This window comes from Trachurus trachurus (assembly GCF_905171665.1).
Source record: "Trachurus trachurus genome assembly, chromosome: 12".
Classification (NCBI taxonomy): Eukaryota; Metazoa; Chordata; class Actinopteri; order Carangiformes; family Carangidae; genus Trachurus; species Trachurus trachurus.
This window is the reverse complement of record NC_139908.1, coordinates 2,200,061-2,224,767: the sequence shown is the minus strand read 5'-3', so window position 1 is coordinate 2,224,767 and position 24,707 is coordinate 2,200,061. Positions and strand designations below refer to the sequence as shown.

Below are 24,707 nucleotides of genomic sequence, written 5' to 3'. Positions count from 1 at the left end.
AAGTTTCAGAGTCCTCCGTCCCTTCTCTGAGTTACGTCCATATGTCCATATGACACTGGGAGCTTCCGCTACAGTGTCACAGCTTAAAATATAGACTTATTTAATTTTTTTCGGAACAATTTCTCATGTCGGGGCTTCAATACAAGAGGGACATTACATACGAGCAGCATGGAGGTATTTGGATGTTTTTTGGAGTGTCTTTTTGGACGAAGAAAAGTGAGCTCCGTTCTCAACCGTCATATGGACATGCAGTGCTGCACGGAGGATATTTAAAAAGCTAAGTTTGACTATCCGAAATTAACATCGTAGATATCAACAACGTCTTTCTGACTGGTCGTAATCACATTTTGAATAGTTGGATTTTTCATTCCAGATCTCTGTAATTCAGTTTTGCCGAGTCAAAAAGAACATTTCAGATATCTGCAACTACGTTCTTCCTAGGACAAATGACGTCACTTTAACCATTCATGTGTATGGGGTTTGTCATTACAGATATCTACAATTCAGTTGCAGATATCCACTATGTGAATTACGGATATCTGTAACTGAATTACGACTAGTACGAATTCCAGTTTGAGATATCTACAATTTGATTCTGACTAGTCATAATTCCAGTTACAGATATCTACAACGTAATTTCGCCTAGTCAAAACTTAATTTAAGATATCCGAAACGGGACATGTAGATATCTTTAATTGAGGTGAATTAAATATATCTTGAACTGGAATTATAACTAGTCAGAATCAAATTGTAGATATCTCAAACTGGAATTAGGAATAGTCCTAACTCAGAGAAGCCACGGAGGACTCTGAAACTTCTCCCAGCCCTTAGTCCACATGAGGGGGAGGAGATAATGAGTGAAATTTGAATTTTGGGTGAACTATCCCTTTGACATCCACAGTCGTTAGATCCATTAACGGATCTGTAACTCACATTCTGTTCAGTTTAGTCTCCGACTCTTTGATTGATTGATTGATTATTGATCTTCTGGCTCCATGTCTTCATCACTGGCCTCTGTGTCTCTACCGGTGTCGTCGACTTGATCTGATCTCAGATCTGAGGTTTTAAGTCCGAGCTGCGGCAGCGACACACACACTGACACACACACACTGACACACACACACTTACAGACACACACACACGGCGGCTCTACGACTGGTACTCCTTCAGCAACTGGCCGGCGATGACGAGTCTCTGGATCTCGCTGGTTCCCTCGTAGATCTCGGTGATGCGAGCGTCGCGATAATGACGCTCCGCCGGCATGTCGGACACGTAGCCCATTCCCCCCAGGACCTGGATCGCCTGGAGGAGGAGGAGGAGGAGGAGGAGGAGGAGGAGGAGGAGGAGGAGGAGGAGGAGGAGGAGGAGGAGCAGCACATGGACAACATGTCAGAGCTCTGTGTTAAGTCTACCACACAAATAAAGATAATCGGGCTGATTTTGCCCCGATTTCCCCCCTTCCGACCAAAGACAGAAATCACCCGATTATCTTAAGGTCTTAAGATTATCTTATAAGATTCTCTTGTAGTGTGTGGTGTGTTAAGAGTCAAAATTCCCCCGACAATCGGCTCGGAAAACGCTCGGCGCCGATAATCGTAAGTATTAAACATGTTCAATATTTACGATTATCGGAGCCGACAACCGTGGCTGTTTCAATCAAAAGTCATCTTGTGTGTGGAAAGCCGGTGGAGAAGCGCCTGCCACAGCCAGTAATAGAGTAACCATGTTTAAACGATCATGTGACCGCCGCTCACAGCCGCTTTACTGCTCGGCGTCTGAAGCCACAGACACACACACAGATGGTATCGTTGTAAAGGCTGAAGTGTCCCGCTTTCATAAAAAAAAACTTACATTACATTAAAAAATTACATCTCTCACTGTCCATTCCGGAAATAGACCCGAAAGAGTAGCTACAACAATACGGATCTCTTTCTGAGTTTTCTGACCAGAGGGTCAAGATTCTGAAAAATCTTAATGTGTGTGGTGAGCTGTGTTTGGAATATCGCAGCACACCACACACAATACGATCAAAACTGTTCAATCACAGATTTTTTATCTTCTTGTGTGGGGTCTCTCACAGATAAAAAATCGGTTGAGATTTAGAAAATCTTTATGTGTGTACCCCCCATTAGAGAGGGTGCGCTTGGTTTCTCCACCTCCCTCTGGTTCGGTTGATTCTTACCTGGTGTGAGCAGAAAGTGGCGGCTTCAGACGCTGCTAGTTTGGCCATGGCTGCTTCCTGCAGGGAGAGAGAGAAGAGAAGAGAAGAGAAGAGAGAGAAGAGAAGAGAAGAGGAGTTTAAATCTCTACATCGTGAAACCAAACCGTCTATGTGACATCAGAGGAGGAAGTTTCTTCACCTTGGTGAACGGTTTCTTTGAGTCTCGGAGCAGCGCGGCCTTCCAGGTGAGCAGCCGGGCGCTCTCCAACGCCACCGCCATGTCGGCCAGCTTGAACTACAACACACACAGACGATGATTTATTTATTTATTTAGATCTAGACAGTGATCATCATCAGTATTGTAGGAGGCGTTCAAAGGCTTAAAGGTTTAAAAACAACCAAAATAAACATTTTATGATTAAACTACAAGACACGACTCACGAAAAATATATTTAAAAGGTTCTGGGAAACTGATATGAGCATTTTATTTTGAAAAACAGAGCAGTTTTAAACCTGCATAATGCGTTGCCGTGGTTACCTGTATGGCCTGCAGCTTGCCGATGGGCGCTCCGAACGCCGTGCGTTTGTGTGCGTAGTCGGCGGCGCAGTCCAGAGACGCCTGAGCGATGCCGAGCGCCTGAGCGGCGATGCCGATGCGTCCGCTGTCCAGGGTTTGCTGTGACGACACAGACACAGGAAGTGATGATGATGTCACTGAGAATCGCAATTCTCATTTAATACGATTCAAAATCGATATAAAATGTCCCAAAATCAATTTTAAAAAATAAAAAAATGAAACAAATCTGTCGGCCTCCATCTCCTTAGAATTTAAAAGGCAGCATGTTTAACTGCACTTTTAATTTTGTTACTTCAGCAGTATGTGATATTGCTTTTATGCAACAGTTTCAACAATTCCATCTAAGCATGGATACATGTTTAAAACTCAATAAGCTTTAACACTTTAAGACACTTTAGTCATTCTGTCTTGCAAAGCAGACTGGAGTAGATCATGAGGATCCTTTGCACCGACAGACTGAAGCAGAAATCATTAGGAATCAAATCGTTTTGAATCGAAAATCCATTTTGAATCGAATCGTAGCCCCAAAAAACAGAATCAAATCTAATCGTGAGATAGTAAAAGATTCTCACCCCTAATGTACAACATAAAACAAATACGTTTTTATTTTATTCTCCTTTTGTATTAATTAAGTGTTTTAATAATCTTAATTATTTGCTGCCACTCTGAATTTCTTTGTGTTTTAATGTGAAACAATAAAATAGAATCTATTTATCTATTTATCTGGTGATTAAGATGCAAACATGATTTAATTTCATGTGACCAGAGATGGACGGAGTACTCGACCCCAGTACTTGAGTAAGAGTACAAATACTTACTACTGGTCAAAATTTACTCCGTTACTAGTAAAAGTAGCTCAGTCGACATGTTACTCCAGTAAGAGTAAAAAAGTACTTGCTTTTAAAGGTACTTTAAGTCAAAGTCAAAGTAAGAGTCAGAGTAAATGTCTTATTCTTCACATCAATGAATGACTCTAATTGTTTCTAAATGAATGTAAGGAGCTTTTAACTCTTGTTAGTGAGAATGAACTCTTTGAAAGCAGCTGCACTGATGTGCTGCTTTTAGGGGTTAGGGTTTCCTTCTCTGACAAACACAACTTGTGTCCAATAGGATTTTAGAAAAAGACCTGAAAGTAACCAGTACTTTTCAGCCTTCCTACTAATTAACTCCAGTAAAAGTAAAAAATATTTGTCTTGGAAATGTATTCAAGTAGAGTAATATGTACCAAAGAAATCTAATACTCAAGTAAAGTACAAATCCTCTTAAGTACAGTACTCAAGTAAATTTACTCCGTTACTGTCCACCACTGCATGTGACTAAAAGGCTTTTATTGTGAAACGTCAGCATCAGGAGGTGTCATGTCTCACTGATGGTAAAGTAAAACTGATTTAACAGCATTAAACATGAACAAACAGGAAGGAATATTATTAAAATATATATTTTAATCAGATCTGAATCATTCTGTCATTAGAATAAAAAAGTCTTTATAGTTTCTCTCCAGATGAAAAGTCTTCTATTCCAGCTGCTGTTGAGAGAAGCTGGATATGTAAATGTTGCCGTGACCCAGATGAACTCTGTTTGTTCTTTCTGCTGAAGATCCTGTTTCTTTTCCTCCTGCAGCTGTTTAACACCAAACTCCTTTAATCCTGTTGACTCTACGGATCTTACTCTGAAACTCCGTCCGTCCGTGCAAACACAGCTTCTGTTTCAACACCGTGTGTGTGTGTGTGTGTGTGTGTGTGTGTGATGCTCCGGGTTACCATGGCGATCTTGAAGCCGGCGCCCCGCGGCCCCAGCATGTTGCCCAGCGGGACCCTGCAGTCCTCCAGGATGATGTTGGCGGTGGACGAGGCGCGGATGCCCAGCTTGTCCTCCTTCTTCCCCAGGGAGAGGCCGGGGTGAGGCATCGGCACCAGGAAGGCACTGATGCCCTGAGGGGGAAGAGACAGAGGAACAGGAGATTCAATAACATAGAATAGAATAGAATAGAATAGAATAGAATAGAATAGAATAGAATAGAATAGAATAGAATAGAATAGGCCCGTGAAGGTTCTCAGTCATCCAGGTCATCTTATTCTTGTGGAGTTGTAGTAAAAGAGCAACAAGTTCAGTTGCTTTTTTACTACAACTCCACAAGAATAGAATAGAATAGAAACCAGGGGCCAGATTCACAAAACCTTACGAAAAAAAATCTTCTTAAGTGTCATTTTTTTTTCTTAACATCAGTCTTAAAGGGATAGTTCACCCAAAATTGAAATTTCTAAGGGCTGTGAGAAGTTTCAGAGTCCTCCGTGGCTTCTTGTTTGCTTTATTTACTCACGAAGTTGGGCTTACATGTTTATGATCTGAATCTTGCGCATAGAGACACTTTTGGAGTAGATGAAACTGTGATCCAGCAGCACTGTTTATTAAAACTGTTGTTGCTGTGCTGTGTGTGTGAGTAGTTAGCGCAATGGCACAGGCTGCACTTGTCAAGTGTGTCCCGATTGCTTTAAAAATCTCCCACCACACGCTTGACCACTTAATCCACGCTTGCACACTATATGTAAATATACGTTCCGCCGGCAAAACATCACCAAAGTGTGTGCGTAACCAAGCGCACTGAGCCAAGTGTGGAGGAATGGGACAGGCCCGGAGTCTTCCTTCAGGCAAAACACTACTACTATACCGCTTTGGGCCACTGGCGCCACCAAACTCAACTAAAACTGAAAGTTCTTAAGTACTGCTTTAATTACAAGACGGACATTACATACGAGCAGCATGGAGGTATTTTGATGTTTTTTGGTGTGTCTTTTTGTTACGAAGACAGTTGGTATCCATTTGCAACCGTTATATGGACATGCACTGCTACGCCGAGACCCCCTGTAACTCAGAGAAGCCACGGAGGACTCTGAAACTTCTCCCAGCCCTTAGTCCACATGAGGGGGAGGAGATAATGAGGGAAATTTCAATTTTGGGTGAACTATCGATTTAAGACCATATTGGTGAATCCGGCCCCTGGTCTGGTGTTAGCGGTGCAGCGTCATACCTTGTGTTTGAGCTTCTTGTCCGTGGTGGCGAACACGACGGTGGCCGAGGCGTCCCAGCTGTTGGTGATCCAGGCTTTGGTCCCGTTCAGGACCCACTCGTCTCCGTCCTGCCGGGCCACGGTGGACGCCGCGCCCGCGTCGCTGCCGTTACCTGAGCAGATCAGATTAATCAGCCTTAAAACACATTTTTACTCCCTGACTTCAACTCTGCATGAGACTCTGCTCTTGTTTTTGGTCTTTTATGGTTTGCTTTTATTTATTGTTTCTAATTTTTTTTTTTTTCTTTTAAAAACAATGAAACAACTGTTCTACTGTCTGTTTTATTTATTTTATTGCATTTAATTGTTTTATGTCTTATGTACAGCACTTTTATTTTCAATTACGGTTGTTTTAAAGTGCTTTATAAATAAAGTTGAGTTGAGTTGAGTCTGAGGAGTCGGGTCCTTCAGGTTCTTCAGAGGTCAAAGAAAACTATCAAAGTTTCAGTTCAATAAGTCCCTGATGGTTTTATTTTATAGATCATACATTCGGTGTTGGACACATTACTTTTATTATTTTTTAGTTATAGTTACTAGTTACTTTCCTCTGTGGGGTGAAATTGTGGAAAAGAGCTCAAAAACAGCACAAATATAGAAACTGTTTTTAAAAAATTACACAAAAACATGTTTCTAAAAAAAATATGAGGATGAGGAAAAGAAGTTGGAGAGTTGAATAATATTTTGACTACATAAGGGGTTTATAAAGTTGAGGTTTACTTTGTTTTGCTTTGAATATAAGATGATGGAGTAGCTCAGATTCCATCTGCTCCTTTTCAAGCGTACTTTGTTTACTGATCTGAATATTGGTCTTGTTTTTTGGGGACACTATAACACGTGTTATTTATCTTACATGTCTTTCCTTTTCTCTCTTTTTTTTAATATGTTCGAAATAAAGAATAATCAATCAAAACAAGGTGTTTGCTTGCTTACTAAGCTATTTGGATTAAAATGTGGCAGGAAATGGTACATAGTGTAATGGAGGAATGAAATAATAAATGTATATTTTTGTGCTATGATTTTAATTAGAACATATAGTTAAAATTATAGGTGTAGGATTAGATAAGTTTATACTTCTTCCTACTCCTTTTCACTCATGTAAACTGCGTTGCTTATGAGATGTTACTTTTTTGTGTATACATTTTTGCTGTTCACTTATTTCCTTATCATTATATTATTATTTCATCTTTTTTTTTTTTTTTTACATTGTCGTTTACATGATCGAAATAAAGATATCAATCAATCAATCAATCAATCAATCAATGGTTGTCCACCTGGTTCACTGAGGGAGAAGCAGCCGACCTTCTCTCCGGTGGTGAACGGTGTGATCCACTCCTTCTTCTGCTCCTCGGAGCCAAACTTCAGGATGGGTCCGATGTAGAGAGACTGAGACCACAACCACAACCACAACCGTTAACCTCACATACATACCGTATACAGTATATATAGGGGACAACAGACTGAAGCTTGATTTTAAACATACATTTGCAAGGCTAAGCTTAAAACAAATGTGTATTTCTGTTGCAGGTGTAAAAGTATGGCATTCACAAAGCAATGAATTGAAAAGTTGTACAAGTATGTCTCAGTTTAAGAAGTATGTAGTAACTATGTGTAGCTACATTATGTACATATGTGCAACCATGTGTAGAATGTAAACCATGAATGGAAAAAATAGAAATGAAATATATATATATATTAATGTATATATGAGCCTGTGAGTGCTGAGGCTCCACCCACGTTGTTGACGGACACCACGACCCCGGTGCTGGCGCAGCCTCTGCTGATCTCCTCCACGGCCAGACTGTAGGCCAGGTAATCCATCCCCGCTCCGCCCAGCTCCTCCGGCACCTCCATGGCCATCACCCCCATCGCCCCCAGCTCAGAGATCTAGGGCAGGAGGGAACAGAGCAGCAGCGTTAACGTGTTCAATACCGATGCATTTTCATTTTTTAGAATCATATTTAACCCTGAACTCTCCAGATGTGGTGTCTCCTCCTCTGTGTCTCTAACCCTCCTCTCCTCCATGTGCATTTGTTTCCAATGAAGCCGGTGAGAAATCAATCCATGGAGCGGTGGATAAGGTTATTTATCATATACGACAGTGATTCTCAAACTATTTTACATCAAGGACCCTAAACTGACACAAATTAGACCACGGACCCCCAGAAATACACAAATATTTGTTCTGAGACTGAAGAACATTACTTTTTTAGTCAATGTACTTTCAAATTAGGGCCAGTGGTGTGAATTTTTGGAAATATTGTAGAGAAATTTCTGAAAATAAAGTGGTACAATTTCTCCCAAAACATTTACCGGTAAACATTTCTAGAAAAATGTGGTAAAAATTCTCAAAAAATGCCGCAGAGACGAGAGCTGGGACACCGGGTCGGAGGCTCTGATCTTACAAGGTTGGTTTTCAGCCAAGAGACGCTCCATTCTCCCTGGAACTAGTTACTAGTCAGTGATTTAACCAGAACTAGGACATGGAGCTGAGTTAAGGTGGAAATACTAAAGAGTTAAGGTGGAAATACTTTGGAGTTCCTTTTTAAAGAGTTCATATATTCTTCTAGTTTGAGTTCAGAAAAGAAAATGTAATCCAAACCAAGAGGAATAAATGATTTCCTTATTCTAACACACTTACTTGACTGAAGTTACAAGTCATTGATTTAGGGGCCGTGTCCACCAGACGCGTTTTCAGCGCTCTGGGCGTCTATTTTACATTCAAACCCTATTGAGTCGGCGCTCACAGCGCTCAGCGCCCTCGGCGGTAAAACGCCCTGGGCGCTTGCTTCTTTTTGTCGCGGCGCTCAGAGCGCTTCGAGTTGAAATCTGTTCAACTTTTAGAACAGCGCTACGCTCGTCAATGTCACTTTTCCCCGCACTGACCAATCAGAATCAAGAAGGGGCGGGACTTACGTTACCGACAGCAACACAACCGGAGACGTGGCTCGGTTTATATCATGACCCACACTTGTATTGAAGGTAGGCTGACCTCAGGGTCCATGTCAAAAGCTGCCGCTAATGCTGTTGTGTATTTCTGACACTCGTTGTAGTGTTTACATTAAACAAGGCAGGAACACGGAAGTGTCAGAGGACTCGTTTTGTAACCTAGCAACAGCGGCATTCTGACGAGGGAGAGAGAGAGCGCTAAGCGCTGGGAAAGCAGCGCTGAGAGCGCTGTCAGCGCTGAAAGCGCGTCTGGTGGACACGGCCCCTTAAGCAGCACTAGGACTCTGAAGCTGTGAGTTAAGGGACACATGGAGCTGAGTTAAGGTGAGGGTCCTACATAGTTCCTCTTTAAAGGGACAACGAGGAGTTTTGGAAAGCAAAGTGTTCTCATACTACATTTCCCATGAGCCTCCGCAGCGTGAAATTCTTTGACCGGCGCAAGACAGACTCATGTTTTCATTCATCAAGAATTAAAGTCAGAGGTTGGAAGACGATCACATACCGTCGTAGTTCCCACCATAAACGGAGATTCTGCAGCGTTATTCTCATGACTCGCCACGAAACCGAAAGTAAAGAAACGCTGGTCGGCTCGCCCAGCATTTCCACCACCACTAATAATAACAAAATAACCATAGAGACAAAACCATAGATTTATAGAAAATGGACCATTAACAAGTGGTAACGGAGATTCATCCACATTAATATGAGACTTTTTATAACCAAATACAAACTCCTCGTTGTCCCTTTAAATAATCAATTTCTTAAATTTCACATTTACCATGAGACTATTCTGTAATTCCTCCTTTTTAAGTCGTCCTCCTGTCCTTCTGTTATGAAACAGTGTCTTTAAATTTTCAGAAAGTTATAACTAATAAGATATAGATATAATAGATATAACAGAACCGATGTAAAAAGAAAAAAACACTGATCTGAAGCTGATGGATTCTCTGAGGGTTCATCACCACCAACGACTCCTGAACTTTGTAGATGCTTCAGCTCATAAACCAGGTGTGTTTTCTGCAGGTGTGTGTGTGTGTTTCTACCTGTTGTCCGGGGTACGAGTGCTCCTTGTCCAGTCGGCCGGCGATGGGGATCAGCTCTCTGTCGGCGAAGTCCCTGCAGGTCTGTCTGAGGATCTGATGAGTGTCCGGGAGCTCGGCGAGCTGAGAGAAACCTCGACAGCCGCTGAGACACAGGCCGAGAGCTGAAGACAGGACGAGAGGAGACGAGACAGTTATTTATTTATTTATCTGGAGCAGAATCTCTGTTGTCTCCTCCTGCTACAGCATCAACTTTATATTTCATAACAGAGCAGCAAACAAATCATTTTGAGGGAGAAGCAGCAGCTCATCACGGCTCCACAGAGACAAAGAACAGAGCTGAACGATCTGATGATTCATCTGTCAACAAACCAAGAGGAAGTAAAAGTCAAGTAAATATGGTTCTGGAAAGATCGCACTGCAAAAAATTCTAAATCTTTCCCACAATATTTGTCTTATTTCTTGTCAAAATGCTATCCTGACAAGCCAGATTATATCATTAACATGTCTAGTCTGGCATGGATGAAGGCTGTCTTTCAAACTGCCTCTGCACCAATAGGGTAGCGCTACGACCAATCAGAGCAAAGAGCAGGATGACGTTGGTAGATTAAACTTATCTTAAACACATCCCGTCGGCAAAACACCAAATACATCCTTCTTCCAAATGAACGACTTCAGTGCAGTTTCCTGCTCAACTTTTAAAGAAAATGACAAGTTTAATTCTTTCAAAGTTGATGCCAACGCCGATTCAAACGATTCCTTTGCCAAAGCCATCTATCTTCTTGTTCATGTTTTTCACCGACTCTCTAAACAGATAGAGCGCTGTGATTGGTCAACACAAACGCTGTTCGAAACTCAAAAAGTTCCTATGGCTCGTTTCTAGACCCACCTACGGAGCAAAGAGATTTGCTGCTGCTAGGGGGCAGCTAGATTTCTAGGCTAGTCAAAATGTCTAATTTCTAGTCAAAACTGAACCCTTTTCACTTAAAATAAGACTGATCACCTTAAAATGAACTTGTTTTTAGATCATTTTCACTTGTTTCAAACTAATTTTTACTTGAAATAAGTAGAAAAATCTGCCAGTGAAAGCAAGTTTTTTTTGTGCTTATAATAAGGAAGAAAAACTTGCTCCACTATCAGATTTTTCTACTTATTTCAAGTGAAAATCTGCTTGAAAGAAGTAAAAAGTGTCTAAAAACAAGCTACTTTTTAATGTGATGAGTCTTATTTTAAGTATAATGAGATTTGTTTTGACTAGAAATAAGACAAATATTCTTGGTAAGATTTTGAGTTTTTGCAGTGCGAACTACAACCAGCTGATTAAAGCTGCAGATTTCATGTTTCTCTAGTCTTTTATTTGATGGATGTTTCCACGCGGCCTGAGGGAACAGACGCTGAGCTTTGTGGATGTTTCACGTGTCTCAGAGTGGAAACACACACACACACACACACAGACGACGGTGATGAACAGCGAAGGGTTGAAACCTGAGGATGAATCTTTGCCTCCTCCTCCTCCTCTCCTCTCTCCTCTCTTCTCCTCCTCTCCTCTCTGTTGACAGACCAGACTCGCCGGTCGGTCGTTCGTTCGTTCGTTTCTCTGAGAAACTTCGCTTCAAAGTGACGAGTGACAGAAACGACAAGCGCTTTTGTCAACACGCAGTAAAATCCTCCCAACGAAGGAACAAACGAAACCACTCGCTGACACGTCTCATAAAAACACCCACACCGACTGACTGACTGACTGACTGACACTCAGCTGTCGGCTCAACACTTCGTTTCAGAGCTGGAACTCAGAATTATGTTCATTATTATTTATAAAAAAACGTGGGTTATTTATTTTATAACCATCATCAGGTCCATGAAACATTATAACGACAGTGAAGAATCTTCCAACGGCGACAAAAAATGTTTTGTTCAGAAAAAGACAAATACTTATACAGGATAAATGGCAAAAATCCATCTCACCTTCTTTTAATAACGGGAAATTAACTGTAAATACAATTTTGGAAATAGAAAGATTTAGGCTACATATAGAAGAACCAGAATGTCTGAAAAGATGGAATAAGTGGATTGACTATATAAATAAAGAAAACTGAAGAGTCCAGCTCTTTTATTGTATTGCATTGTATTATATTGAATTTTTCTGTGTAATTTATATAACCTTGTTTTCACTTTTAGCACTCCCCTCCCCCTTCCCCTTCAGGCTGCACTTGAAAATAAGAATTTTGTTCTTAATTTGCTCGCCTGGTTAAATAAAGGTTAAATAAAAAATAAAAATAAAAAGCTCTGAAGACAATTAACTGTGTATATATGTGCATGCATGTGTATAATATCTTTTTGTTTATCTTATTTCTTTATTTTACTGTCTTTATCCCACCTTTTTCCGCCTTTATTATTATTATTCCTTTTTTATTCTTTCTGTTACCATGAACTTTTTCATTTTCTTTTATGTTTTCCACTACAACATGCATACGCTCGCTCCAATGGCTAAAAAAAGATGTGTAATGGAACATGAATCAACGACTTGTGCAATCCTGCAATAAAGTATAAAAATGTTTTGTTTTCCCCCAACCAACCCACTAAATCTTTTATTTGTTATTATGAAAAACTGTAAATGAATGAAGCTGCAAACATCAAATAACTGACGGGTAATATTGGCACAATAATGATCTTGCAATTAACTGAGTAATTGTTTGTAGTAAAACCTCATTCTTTCATCTAGACTTACAATACACACCACATCACTTTTCTTATCCGTTTGATCACATTCTTAACATTATTGTGCACATTTTTTGATGTTGTTTTGCTGATTCTCTCATGTGATAATAAATTAATCAAATCAAACCCGATCAGGAAAGTAATACACAAAATAAAATCTACTTCAATCAATTTGAAGGTAAATTCCTGCATTACAGAGTAGGGAATGGATGTCACGATTACTTGTTTTCACAATTAATTATTAATTATTGTGATTCTACGATATTGCAGATTCTCTTGATTTTTAGTCTTTAGCATTTTTAACATTTATCTGCACACAAACACTGTAGTGGCCTATAAATGAACATACTCCATTATAAAGTGAACTTAAACCCTTTTCAAAACCTGGACTCTCTGTATGTTAATAAGGCGAACAAATGCACATTGCACAATATTTTAAAAAATTTAAAAAAAAATTTAAAATTAAAAAATTAAAAATTCAAAGAAAAATCAAATTTTTGAAAAAAAAAATCGATTTAAAAATCGTCAAAAAAGATATTGCGATATTTATGTGAATCGATTTTTTTTCTCCCACCCCTTGAATTGGTAGGAATTTAAATGTTAGAGTGTCTTTTGTAATTTAAAAAAAAAAAGATTAAAATTAACTTAAATATTTGGCATCGATGACACTTCCCCTGGCGGATTAATAACTGGTCATATTTTAATAGATATCTAAAATATTTTATAATTAGTAATGTATATTTTAACTATATTTGATTTTACACATCAATAGTGTTGTGAAATGTATTAATGCATAATAATCGTGATACCGTGATTATTTCTCTGACAATAATCGTACCAAAAAAATCTCTATCTCCCTATTATAGAGAGGAAAACCTATAGCAGAGGTTGTTATTGATCAGCTGTGAACCTGCAGAGAGAGAGGAGCGAGAGGGGAGGGAGCCTGTGGTGCTGCAGGACGTCTGCAGTGATCAGATCCACTTCTCCTCTGATCCTTTTGATTGATTAACTGGTCCGAGGACGAGAGCGAACAACAGGCAGCGAGCGGGGACGGGGGGGGGGGGGGGGGGGGGGGAGCCCCAGCTGCAGCCGCCGAGCCGCCCACGGCCAGCCAGAAGTGACACAGGATGTTATTACTGGGGTAATGATTCACAAAGTTCACAGTTGGATTTGATCTGTTATGATGGAGTCAGATTCAATTGGCTGTCAGGACGCTGAGGAGACGAGGAGAACAGAGAGAGACTGCAGCAGCAGCGCTACAGTACATTAAAGGGATAGTTCACCCAAAATTGAAATTTCATTATCATGATCTACTCCCCCTCATGTGGACTAAGGGCTGGGAGAAGTTTCAGAGTCCTCCGTGGCTTCTCTGAGTTACAGGGGGTCTCGGCGTAGCAGTGCATGTCCATATAACGGTTGCAAATGGATACCAACTGTCTTCATAACAAAAAGACACACCAAAAAACATCCAAATACCTCCATGCTGCTCGTATGTAATGTCCGTCTTGTATTGAAGCCCCGAAATGAGAAATTGTCCCGAAAAATATTTAATAAGTCTATATTTCAAGCTTGTTTGTAGCAGAAGCTCCTCTTCCCAGTTGGTCCAAATTACTTTTTTTTCGGGACAATTTAGCATTTCGGGGCTTCAATACAAGAGGGACATTACATACGAGCAGCATGGAGGTATTTGGATGTGTTTCGGTGTGTCTATTTGTTACGAAGACAGTTGGTATCCATTTGCAACCGTTATATGGACATGCACTGCTATGCCGAGACCCCCTGAAATTTCAATTTTGGGTGAACTATCCCTTTAACAGCATCCTCACATGACTACACAGAAAGAAACTGAGAGATAAACGATAGACTCCCATCACTCTGACAAGTCTGTGCAGTGTTGTTGTGCTCGTTATATGATGCTTATACGTCACTAAAAAAGTCAAACATCTAAAATATTCTGCAGGGAAAATAAACAAATATTCACTTTTCTATTTAAGATCATGCTCAAATTGATGCAAAAGTTTGGTCTCTACTTAGCTACATAGTTTGCCCGTATAAAGATGTAAATGAATACAACCCAACACAGTCATCCTCCATAATCTTTCTTTAGTTTTTATGAACCTAAGAAATAGAAACCTGTAATTGCAGCGTGCGGCCTTCTGGCAGCTCACACAGTTTGCAGATAGTTTTAGTTTTTGGAGCAGCTAAGAGTCTTTCTATTCTTATTTTAGATGTTGAGGTCTGTTTTGGATCATTGTCCCGCTGCAGAGTCCAGCCTCCCTTCACTGACATGACTGACTGAGTGCAGGACGTTTTCTTCTCCTATGTGGTGGGATTCTCTCTCTCTCTCTCTCCTCTGTTTCCTGCACTTTTACAACTGAGCACCAACTACACAGCACATCACTAATACTTTATCTACTTATCTACTTATCTACTACTTATAGTAGTTTTTACACGGCATCATGCAAAAGTTTGGTTTAAAATTAATGTGAACAGTTCATCAAGTGGAAGATGAAATGATCTCCAAAAGACATAAAGTTAAACATGAAACACTCTTTTTCAATATTTTAATAATCAATATCAGTGTATTATTTTTTAGTTTTCTACAGTTTCAGAGTGAAACAGGGAAACAAAGCAGCAGCCTGCAAAAGAATGGGAAACTTGAGCTCTCAGATAACTTTGACCAAGGTATCAGACAAGAGATTTACTATTTACACACTGTCATAGTTTCCAAGGGGGGGGCTACTAGTTACTAACTATGCAGGGGGGGCAAACCTTTGCTGAGGGACCTTTTCCTTTTATTTCTGTTGTTTTGAAAATGTAAAATATATGTGTAAATGGAAAGGAAATGCGTCATCTGTAACTTTATGCATTTTGGAGATCATTTTATCTTCCACTGATGAACTGTTTACATCAACAGAGATTAAATTTTAAACCAGAGGTGCAAACACTTTTGCATGACACTGTATAAACTTCTATAACGTCTTTATTTCAGTTGCCATGTTAATTTGCACTACCTCTCCTCTCCTGGGTCATTGAATGCAGCATGTGTTATGTAGGTGAAAGGTCATGGACTCCATCAGTCACCTTCCCTCTCACTGAGAAGGTTTTTATAACACCAGAACAGGTTTTAAATACAGGTTAACTATCAAACAACCGGTTACCGTGACTGTCCTCAACCGGAAATCAGTCGGTAACAGTTAAAAGTTCTCAGCTTCCCCGGCTAACTCTGCTAATTAGCTACTTAGCCTGGGAGCTAACTGTCAGAAACTTGTTTGCTATTTTATATACATGATTATATCACCGCGTTTGTTACTTCACATAACAGAAGTTGGTTCTTATTAAGTTTTTACAGTCCAGTCGTCAGTTAAAATGATGAATATAACAACGGAATAAGTTTGTTTCCTCATATTATACCCGGCTAGCAGGCTAAGCTAACCGCTGCTCTGCTGTGGTTTTCAATGGACGTTATCGAGCTACTATGAGGTTAGCATGGGGCTCCACGGTGAAGCAGCGTTTCTTTTTCTAGTTTTATACAGTTGTTCCCGTCTTCCCCCGCAGGGACTCACCTCTTCTTGCTTTAAAAAGCGCCGCCATGGTTCCTTCCTCTCGGTTTGATGTGAGACTCTCTCCACCGGCTGCTAGCTAGCTTTACCTTAGCTGTTATGAAGCAGGCTGCTGCCTTCACGGGCTGTCGGAATTCAAAATTATTCAACTCGATACTCAAATAATATCACATATTTTGTATTAATAAATCCAAATTATTAAAATTAGGCACTTGCCAGATGTTTATAGTGTATTTTATGATGTTTTTCTGTAACTTTTTCGTTCTATCTACATACAAAAACAAAGTTATTAATTTATTATACAACCCTAGATCATGAGTGAAGGAGATTTCAAGGACCCGCGAAGGCAGCACGTGACCCAAATACTACATGATGTGAACTTTGCTGTGTCAGGTATGTATGTACTCTTTATTTATTAATTAATGCATAATAAAGTACAAATGTTATGCTTTTTACCTGCACTTCACTATTTTTTTGTTTTATCATTGTACCACTGTTTGCTTGAATTAGTTGTTTCAGGAGGTTAATTTGTTTTTGAGCAAGTTCTATAGGTCATTTACAGATTTTTGTGGATTTTATGTAAATATAGGCTATATCTCATAAGAGACTGTATCTCCTATGGACTTAAATATATACAAAATATAGTAACTATGGTTAATTTTAGGTTTAAGAAGAGATATTTAAAAGTGAGGCTTGTGAATTCAAGTGATAATTCTGCCTTTGGAGCTAAAAAATAAACAAAAAGTCAAGTAGTTCACAATAAAAACACCTTTTTTTCTTTCTGTGCAGTGAATAAAGGTAATCCAGCCAGGTGAGGTTTCAGGTTTTTCACAACATGTTTATTGTTTAGCACCATAAAAAGTCAGTTAAGGTTGTCCGGTGTTGTTGTTTGCTCTCAATCTGTCTTTTCCTTCGGGATGGAGCGACGATGGTGGAGATTTTTTAGGAAAGGAGTGGAGAGATGGGGCTCATTTGGAGAAGTAAAAAGCTGCGAGGGCTGCACGGCTACGGCAGCACCCGGCCTGCAGGTGGCGTTCACTTGCTGGCGGAGGTGAAGGTGAAGCATCCTCTCTGGTGGAACTGCATGTCCCTGATACGACGCATGGACTGGATCTGGGGCTGGAAGGCGCAGAAGTCGTTGTAGTGTCTGTAGTCACCGCACTCGAACAGGTACTGGTAGCCTCTGTATCCGGGGTACTGGTAACCCACCCAGCTGAGGGACACACAGAGAGGAGAGGAGAAGAGAGGAGGAAGGGTTAATGCTCAGTTCAACCTGCAGCAGACTGATTCTCTTGTGTATTGATATATTATGACCAGGATAATGATCAGTGAGGTGCTTGGTCTTTTAGGAGGTTCCAAGATGCCGTTATCAATTGCAAATGGTATTTTAGGAGGTTTAAAGAGCTTCAACAACATCTAGTGATAACTGAGGACATGTATATATGAGCTCTACAGGAAGGCCCAAAGCCACAGCTTGCAGCATTTGAAGACCTCAATGGATGCTCTAAAGCAGGGATGTCATACACAATTTAGTTCAGGGGCCACAAACAGCACAATTTAATCTCAAGTGGGCCGGACCAGTAAAATAATAGCATAATAACCTTTAAATATATTTTAAAAAAATTGAAATTTTCCTCTGTTTTAGTACATTAATAAGATGTTTACAGTTAATGAACTATCCTTTTACAAAACATATTATGAACCAACTGAAATTTCTTGATAAAAATATGTGCAATTTCAAATTTTCACGCTTGACAAATTCATCCCGAGGGCCAGATTGGACCCTCTGCAGGGCCGGTTCTGGCCCACGGGCCGCATGTTTGAACACCCTTTGCTCTAAAGGTTCGTTTTCCCAGTTATGAAGATACGAAGAGAAAAACTCCAGACTAAAAAATACACGTTTGTCAGGAAACAAAACAAACAGCATTCAAGTCAGTCCTTGTGATGACATGTCGTACTACTTCTACATGAACAACTACATTGTCGTGGAGCTCCACCGGCCCCGAGCCTCCTCTGCAGCCGTGTCTGAGACAATATTTGCAGTACAGACAGAGCAGAGCCTCCACTTCACTTCAGTTAGCTACATGTGGGAAAATGAGCAGGCAGGTTTTTTTCAAGCCGCTCATAAACACACACACCTACGACGACGACGAGTCTTCACCCTCCAATGAATCCATTCATCCTGGAGCTGTGAGCAGCTGCAGCTAATGGAGTGTGTGTCTGTGTCTGTGTGTGTGTGTGTCGGTGTGTGTGTGTGTACTCACGCTCCTCCTGGCACCCTCACGCTGCCCACTCTGTCGCAGAAGCCGTGCGCCCACAGGGTGGGCACATCATCCTCCTGGATCTCCATCTTGTTGCCCTTGAAGTCGGAGAGCTCGTACAGGCAGATCTTGTGCTCCATGCTGTCCTGCAAGGGGCAAAGCAGGCAACAAGAGTTAGTTAGTCCTTGTGTCACACTACTAACTTAATTAGTTAATTGCATTAGTTAATGATTTGTTATATTCCTATTTTGGTGTGTTATTTCTGTAATTGTGCCGTAGCTCTGTCTGGTCCAGACTGAAACATCTTAACAACAACTGGATGAGCTGCACTGAGTGAATGAATGAATCCTAATCACTAGCAAACATCGAAAAGTAAAGTATAGTAAAGTAAAGTTGACTCCAGAGCTGAAGGATATTTGCTCAGAAAGGTAATCAGGAACTATGTTGATAACTCATTCATCTTTTTTAGTTGTTTTTCAGGCAGAACTGCCAAGAATATAATGAAGTTCTTAAATGTGAAGCTTGTTAATGTGCCTAACATTTCTCACAGCAAGTCTTTAGGCTCTGTTGTTGTTCATATTTAGCTCTAAATAACCTGCAATTTTATCCATAATGTTATAAATATTCCCTAGTTGTAATAATAACTCATATTATTATGATGACAGTGTACCATGCGGACGGGCCTGAGGGACATGAGGCAGTCGCTGCGGTAGGAGTTGCTCCAGGTATCCCAGCGAGGATACTCTCCCTTCTCCAGGATGAACATCTCCCCACGGAAGTTAGTCTGCTCAAAGGCGACAAAGCTGGAGAGGGGGGGCCGCCGGGCACAGGGGGGGCACAGGGGGGGAGAAGAGGAGGGGAGAGAAGAATTAGAGGAGAGGTAACGAGAGAGAAACACAACAAGTGAATCATGGTTTGTAATGTGTCCACTTACGGGCCGCACTCCACAATGATACTACGCACTCTATCCATGCCACGGTCACACACGTTCATACACTCATTCTGGACCTCGATCATCCTGCCCTGGAAGTTCTCCTGGTCGAACATCATGATCTGCACAGAGGAGGAGGAGGAGAACGCGTTACTACAGCAACAACAGCAGCAGCAGCAGCAGTTACAGCTCATCACAACAGTCAGAGCAGCATGGAGCTATAAAACCAGACACACAACTGTCTGTGTTTGAGCAGCAGCATCTGTTACATACACACACACTGTATAAATATTTAGTTTGAATATGAATGACTCAATTCTTTCCAAACATAAAGTAGATTAATGTTAGATCCATCACAGTCAACTGATGCACCCAGAATAGAGAGCACAACACTATACTGTATACCACTCTGGAAATGACACAGTGTGGTATTTACACCTGAACAGCACTGTTTGCACTCATTTCACTCAAACTAAATTAAATCTAATTAGCAATTAATTTAATAAAATGTTTAAAAAACACACACATTTAAATGACTAAATTCTTTCCAAACATAAAGTAGATTAATGTTAGATCCATCACAGTCAACTGATGCACCCGAAATAAAGAGCACAATACTATAGACCACTCTAGAAATGACACAGTGTGGTAGGCTACTGTTGCTGTATTTACACCTGAACAGCACTGTTTGCACTCATTTCACTCACACTAAATTACATCTAATTAGCAATAAATGTAATAAAATGTAAAAAACACACACATTTAAAGGGACTGTGGGTGTTTGTTCTGCTGAAAACAGCCATACTTGGTCCGTTCTGTAATATCCAAACAACACTAAACCCCACTGAATATCTCAAATTATCTGTTTTCATTGTAATTTGGCTGAACTGGACTGACCCTTTAAATAAAAACAGTGTGTAACGAACGCTGCACACAGTGTGACTCACTCTGTAGGATCCCATGCCGGGCTCTCCGGTCTTGGTGGCCTTGCTGGAGGCGGCGGGAGCGGGGGCTCCCTTGTCCTTGGCATCGGTGCCCTGGCTGGAGGCGGACTTGGCAGTCTGAGACATGGTGAGGGGCTTCAGGAGAGTCTGGGTGAGAGAGAGATGGAGAGATGGAGAGGAAGACAAGACAAGGGGGTGAACAGAAATAGAGGTGTAAATGGAAGTGACAGAATCCCAGAGGAGAGGAGGAAAGGGAAGGAGACGTGGAGGTTCGGTGTGAACGTTGTCAAAGGCCTGAAGGCATTAGACAGACAGGTATTGTGTGTTTTTTGGGATTTGGTGGTCTGCTGTTTAATGTGGGAGGCTCATTGGGGCCCTGGATGTCTGCTTGGGTCTTTCCCCAGGCTGAGGGTGGTTTTCCTGGGTGTGTAGGGCAGGGATGGGGCCCTGTGCTCTGGATGGATGGATGGATGATGTGTGGTGGTGTCAGTGTCTGTGTGTCCTTACCTGCGTTAGTATAGCTTGCAGTGCCGTGTGAGGGAGGCTGGCTCGTGCTGGTCTCTTCAACACTCGACCCAGGCTTTTATACTCTGGCAAAGGCCAAACGTAGAGGCTCACAGCACAATAGAAAGCCCCTCGTCATCACTGTTGGCCCGCGCCAAAGCCACCGGGTCATCGCATAGCCCAGAAACGCCGCCGGCCCCACTGGGCTGCCTGTAAGCGTTTTACTGTCAAAGGAAACCACTGACCAAGGCATTTTCTGCCATGTGTTGGGCTGCAGCGGCTGTGGGCTATAGTTCCATGTAGAGAGCAGGAATGCAGAGGTCCAGAGGGCACAAAGAGGTAATCCTCTCTCTGTCACCTACACACAGACAAATATACAACTCATTTTAACAGCTTTGGGCCCAAAAAATAAAATAAAATAAAAAATATTCCTTCATCTGAACTGTCAGTCACTCATATTAAAGAAAATGTCACACATCTTTACATCAATAATATTTAAAAGTTTGTTTTGTTTTGTCATTTAAAAGAAAAACAACAATGATTCATTGGAGTTTTAGTTGCTAATCAATATCACTCTATAAATGACACAAGGTGGCACTGCTGCTGTATGGAGGAAGTCATTTATTCATCACTTCAATAAAACTATTTGAGTTTTAGTTGCTAATCATTTATTAACCTGGATGCTAAGCTATTAGCTATAGATTAAAAACATAGTTTTATTAATCTAACTTAATAATCATTTGCTAGCTTGGTTCTTGACAAGACAACAACCTACACTTTATTAAAAGTCACATTTTTATCATCAATTCCTGCCTATTCCTAAACTACATTAGCATCCGTGATTTTGGATTTCAGTTTGCTAATCATCAACAGCACTAGGCTATATGCAGCTTTAATTAACCCCAGCAACCCCAGGATCATTAAAATACCAATCTGTTAACTTAATAGTTAAACATTCTGGTAAAATCACCATTTAAAAAATAAAATAAAATAAAAACTTAGTAAAAAAAGGGAGCAAAGTCCCTCGACAAGCTAACGAGCTAGCTTGTGAATGCTCCAACATTATCTCGTTGTTTTAAACAATGACAATAAACTATTGAATTGGAATTGAATTAGTTCTCGACAAGACAATAATTTCATACACTTGATTCAAAAGTCACATTTTTATCATCAATTCCTGCCTCGTCTATGCTCGTAACTAGCGCAGCTAATAAGCTACATTAGCATCCGCCATTTTGGATTTGCTAATTAGTAAAAGCAGCTTTAAATAACCCCATCAACCTCAGGATCCTGTAAATATCAGTCTGTTTACTTGATAGTTCAACATTTTGGGCAATACATGATCCTTTTAAAAATAAAAACTTAGTAAAGTCTCTAGACAAGCTAACGAGCTATCTTACTAGCTTGTTAGCTAACAAACATTGTGGCGTTACAGACCTGCCAACCTCACTGTGATGACAGGAATCATAACATAACACAACTCTCACTAAAGTCACAGATAGTTTTCCTGTAATAATGAAATGTAATGTAGTTTATAGAGTAATATTAATGTAAAATGATATTATATTATTATTATGTATATATAAATTAGATTATATGTTAGCCATATTAATTTTTCATAGGCTACTATATCAATACACTGAGTTTTTCATCGACAGCACCGATGTGTATAAGAATCCCTCCTCCCCGTCCCTCTCCCCCTCCCCGATGTTGATGATGATGGTGGTGATAATTCTGGGATTACATCTGGATTATGTCTGGATTATATCACCCCAGATGTGGTTATTTCCACCATGGGAGCTGGATTAAACTGTGTTTGATATGTGCAGATTAGGTGAGAACTGATCCGGCTGCAGCGTAGCCTAATCTGTGCTGGCGCTGTTGGGCTGGACATCAAACCTCCAGATATCGGCTAAAAAAATCTGGAATAAGCACAAATAAAACCACAAATACAGGCTTTATACGTCGGATTATTAAATAAAGAGTGAGATAATCACAGAAATAGCTCCTTTTTTTGTTTCTTAAACAAGCAATAACAGTGTGTTTGTTTTGTTTCTTGGGGACTATTTTCAGTGGATGAATCCATATTTGCTGCTCTGGGGAGCGTTTTGAGCATTTGTGGTAATGAAGGCTCATTTGTTTTAAATGGTTTTTGGACAAAAACAACAAACCCTGATGGCTCGGAGCGATAGAGTGGGATTTATTGATGTTAAGAAAAGCAGAATATGATCTTGATGTTACTTTAGATCTAAGCAGGGCCGTTGCTAGGAATTCTGGGCCCCCTTAAAGAGTGGGCCCCTCCCCCTAACTTTTCCTTTTTTTTTCTTAGACTACGTATGTATTATCGTTTTTTATTTAGCCTCTTTGTTTTGATGCTAATGCAGCATTACACTGCAAAAACTCAAGTAGCCTATCTTACCAAGAATGTTTGTCTTATTTCTAGTCAAAATGTAATTTCTAGTCAAAACAAATCTCATTATACTTAAAATAAGACACATCATATTAAAAGTAGCTTGTTTTTAGACACTTTTTTACTTCTTTCAAGCATATTTTCACTTGGAATAAGTAGAAAAAATCTGACAGTGGAGCACGTTTTTCTTCCTTATTACAAGCACAAAAAACTTACTTTCACTGGCAGATTTTTCTATTTATTGTGAATTTAAGTGAAAATTATCTAAAAACAAGTTAATTTTTAGGTAATGAGTCTTATTTTAAGTGGAAAGAGATTAGTTTTGACTAGAAATGAGACATTTGGACAAGAAATAAGACAAATATTCTTGGAAAGATGTTTTTACAGTGTAGGCTACTATGAGTATTAGTCAGGGTCTTATTCAGAATAAATCAGTCATACAAAGATTAGACTACTGGGTTTTTTTATGGGCCCCACTGGGCGCTGGGCCCCTAGAGTTATCATCACCTTTCTCCTCTATACAACGGCCCTGGATTTAAGTGTTATTTTGATATATTAAAAAAAATGAAATATCTCAATTTAACTTGTTTTCTTACTGTGCACGTTCAGGACGGAGGCGTCTTATCGATCTGAAACCTATTATTGACCTTTCATCTGCTTCCACTGACACAAAACCTGCAGTTCACATTTATCTGTCAGATGGAAGAAACCTATTGATCTGTGACATTGCTGATCAATCCAGCCACTCATCAGCAGCTGCGTTTATACATCAGGAGTCATTACGGCCTCTCAGACAGTTGTTAAAAACGATTTATCTTTAACGCTGCTGCTGCTGCTGTTTAATCCTCACAGCTCGTCTTCTTCCTGCTACGTCCTTAAAACCCAGCAGATCTGTGAGACAGGCCGTCTTCTCTTCTCTCCTCTGACAACAAGGAAACATAGTATTGATTTTCCCCGACCCCGCGACCTTTACAAACCTCTGATATCAATGGGTGAAGCCTGATTATTCTGTGTGGTGACAGCTACACAGACCAATTATCCACCCAGGAGAGAGAACAAACAGTTGAGTCTTATGAAAGTGGACTTTATGGTTTATTTTTTAAAAGAAGTGACCGTTTAAACAGCGATGAACACAGATGAAATGTGTGTGTTGTGGTATACGTGAGTGTTTGAAGTGGTGTGTGTTATCTCTGAAACACAGATTCTCTAGTCTAAATTCCTGTGGACTCACAGGAAATGGAGCTGTTATTCTGTTATTTAGAAAGTCCTGCTGCTGCCTGCCCAGTGCCTCTGCTCTCCTGTTTACAAGTGGCTGATTATGTAAGCAGTCACACACACACACTTCTCTCTCTCACACACACACACACACACTCTCCCTCACACACACACACACGGGCTGAAGATGCTGTGTTATACTCTACAACCCCCCTGTTTAAACCCTGCTGCTTTCATCTTTTATAATGTGTGATGAGGACAATTACACATGACTTTCATTTTGAAAACTGGATGCAATAAGAGAAGATGTTCATAATATAATAAAACATCTGAAGTGCTGACATGATTGTGTAATAATCCAACCAGATAT

At 40.3% G+C, this 24,707-nt stretch overlaps 2 protein-coding genes across 2 annotated transcripts; both read right to left on the bottom strand.

Moving 5' to 3' along the window:
* Window positions 1–1,118: 1,118 nt before the first annotated feature.
* acads (acyl-CoA dehydrogenase short chain) lies at window positions 1,119–16,195 on the bottom strand. The gene is made up of 10 exons (XM_083983469.1): window positions 16,076–16,195; window positions 9,795–9,955; window positions 7,540–7,689; window positions 7,077–7,188; window positions 5,767–5,918; window positions 4,499–4,669; window positions 2,700–2,837; window positions 2,361–2,456; window positions 2,183–2,239; window positions 1,119–1,302 (listed from the first exon to the last, which is right to left on the bottom strand). The coding sequence occupies exons 1-10, from the start codon at window positions 16,101–16,103 to the stop codon at window positions 1,150–1,152; spliced, it is 1,218 nt and encodes a 405-aa protein (XP_083839595.1). The 5' UTR covers window positions 16,104–16,195; the 3' UTR covers window positions 1,119–1,149.
* A 912-nt stretch (window positions 16,196–17,107) lies between these two features.
* Window positions 17,108–20,334, bottom strand: crybb1 (crystallin, beta B1; the record flags this gene model as incomplete). Its single annotated transcript, XM_083983680.1, has 5 exons — window positions 17,108–17,285; window positions 18,337–18,479; window positions 19,004–19,136; window positions 19,268–19,386; window positions 20,212–20,334. The coding sequence occupies 5 exons, from the start codon at window positions 20,332–20,334 to the stop codon at window positions 17,108–17,110; spliced, it is 696 nt and encodes a 231-aa protein (XP_083839806.1).
* Window positions 20,335–24,707: the final 4,373 nt, after the last annotated feature.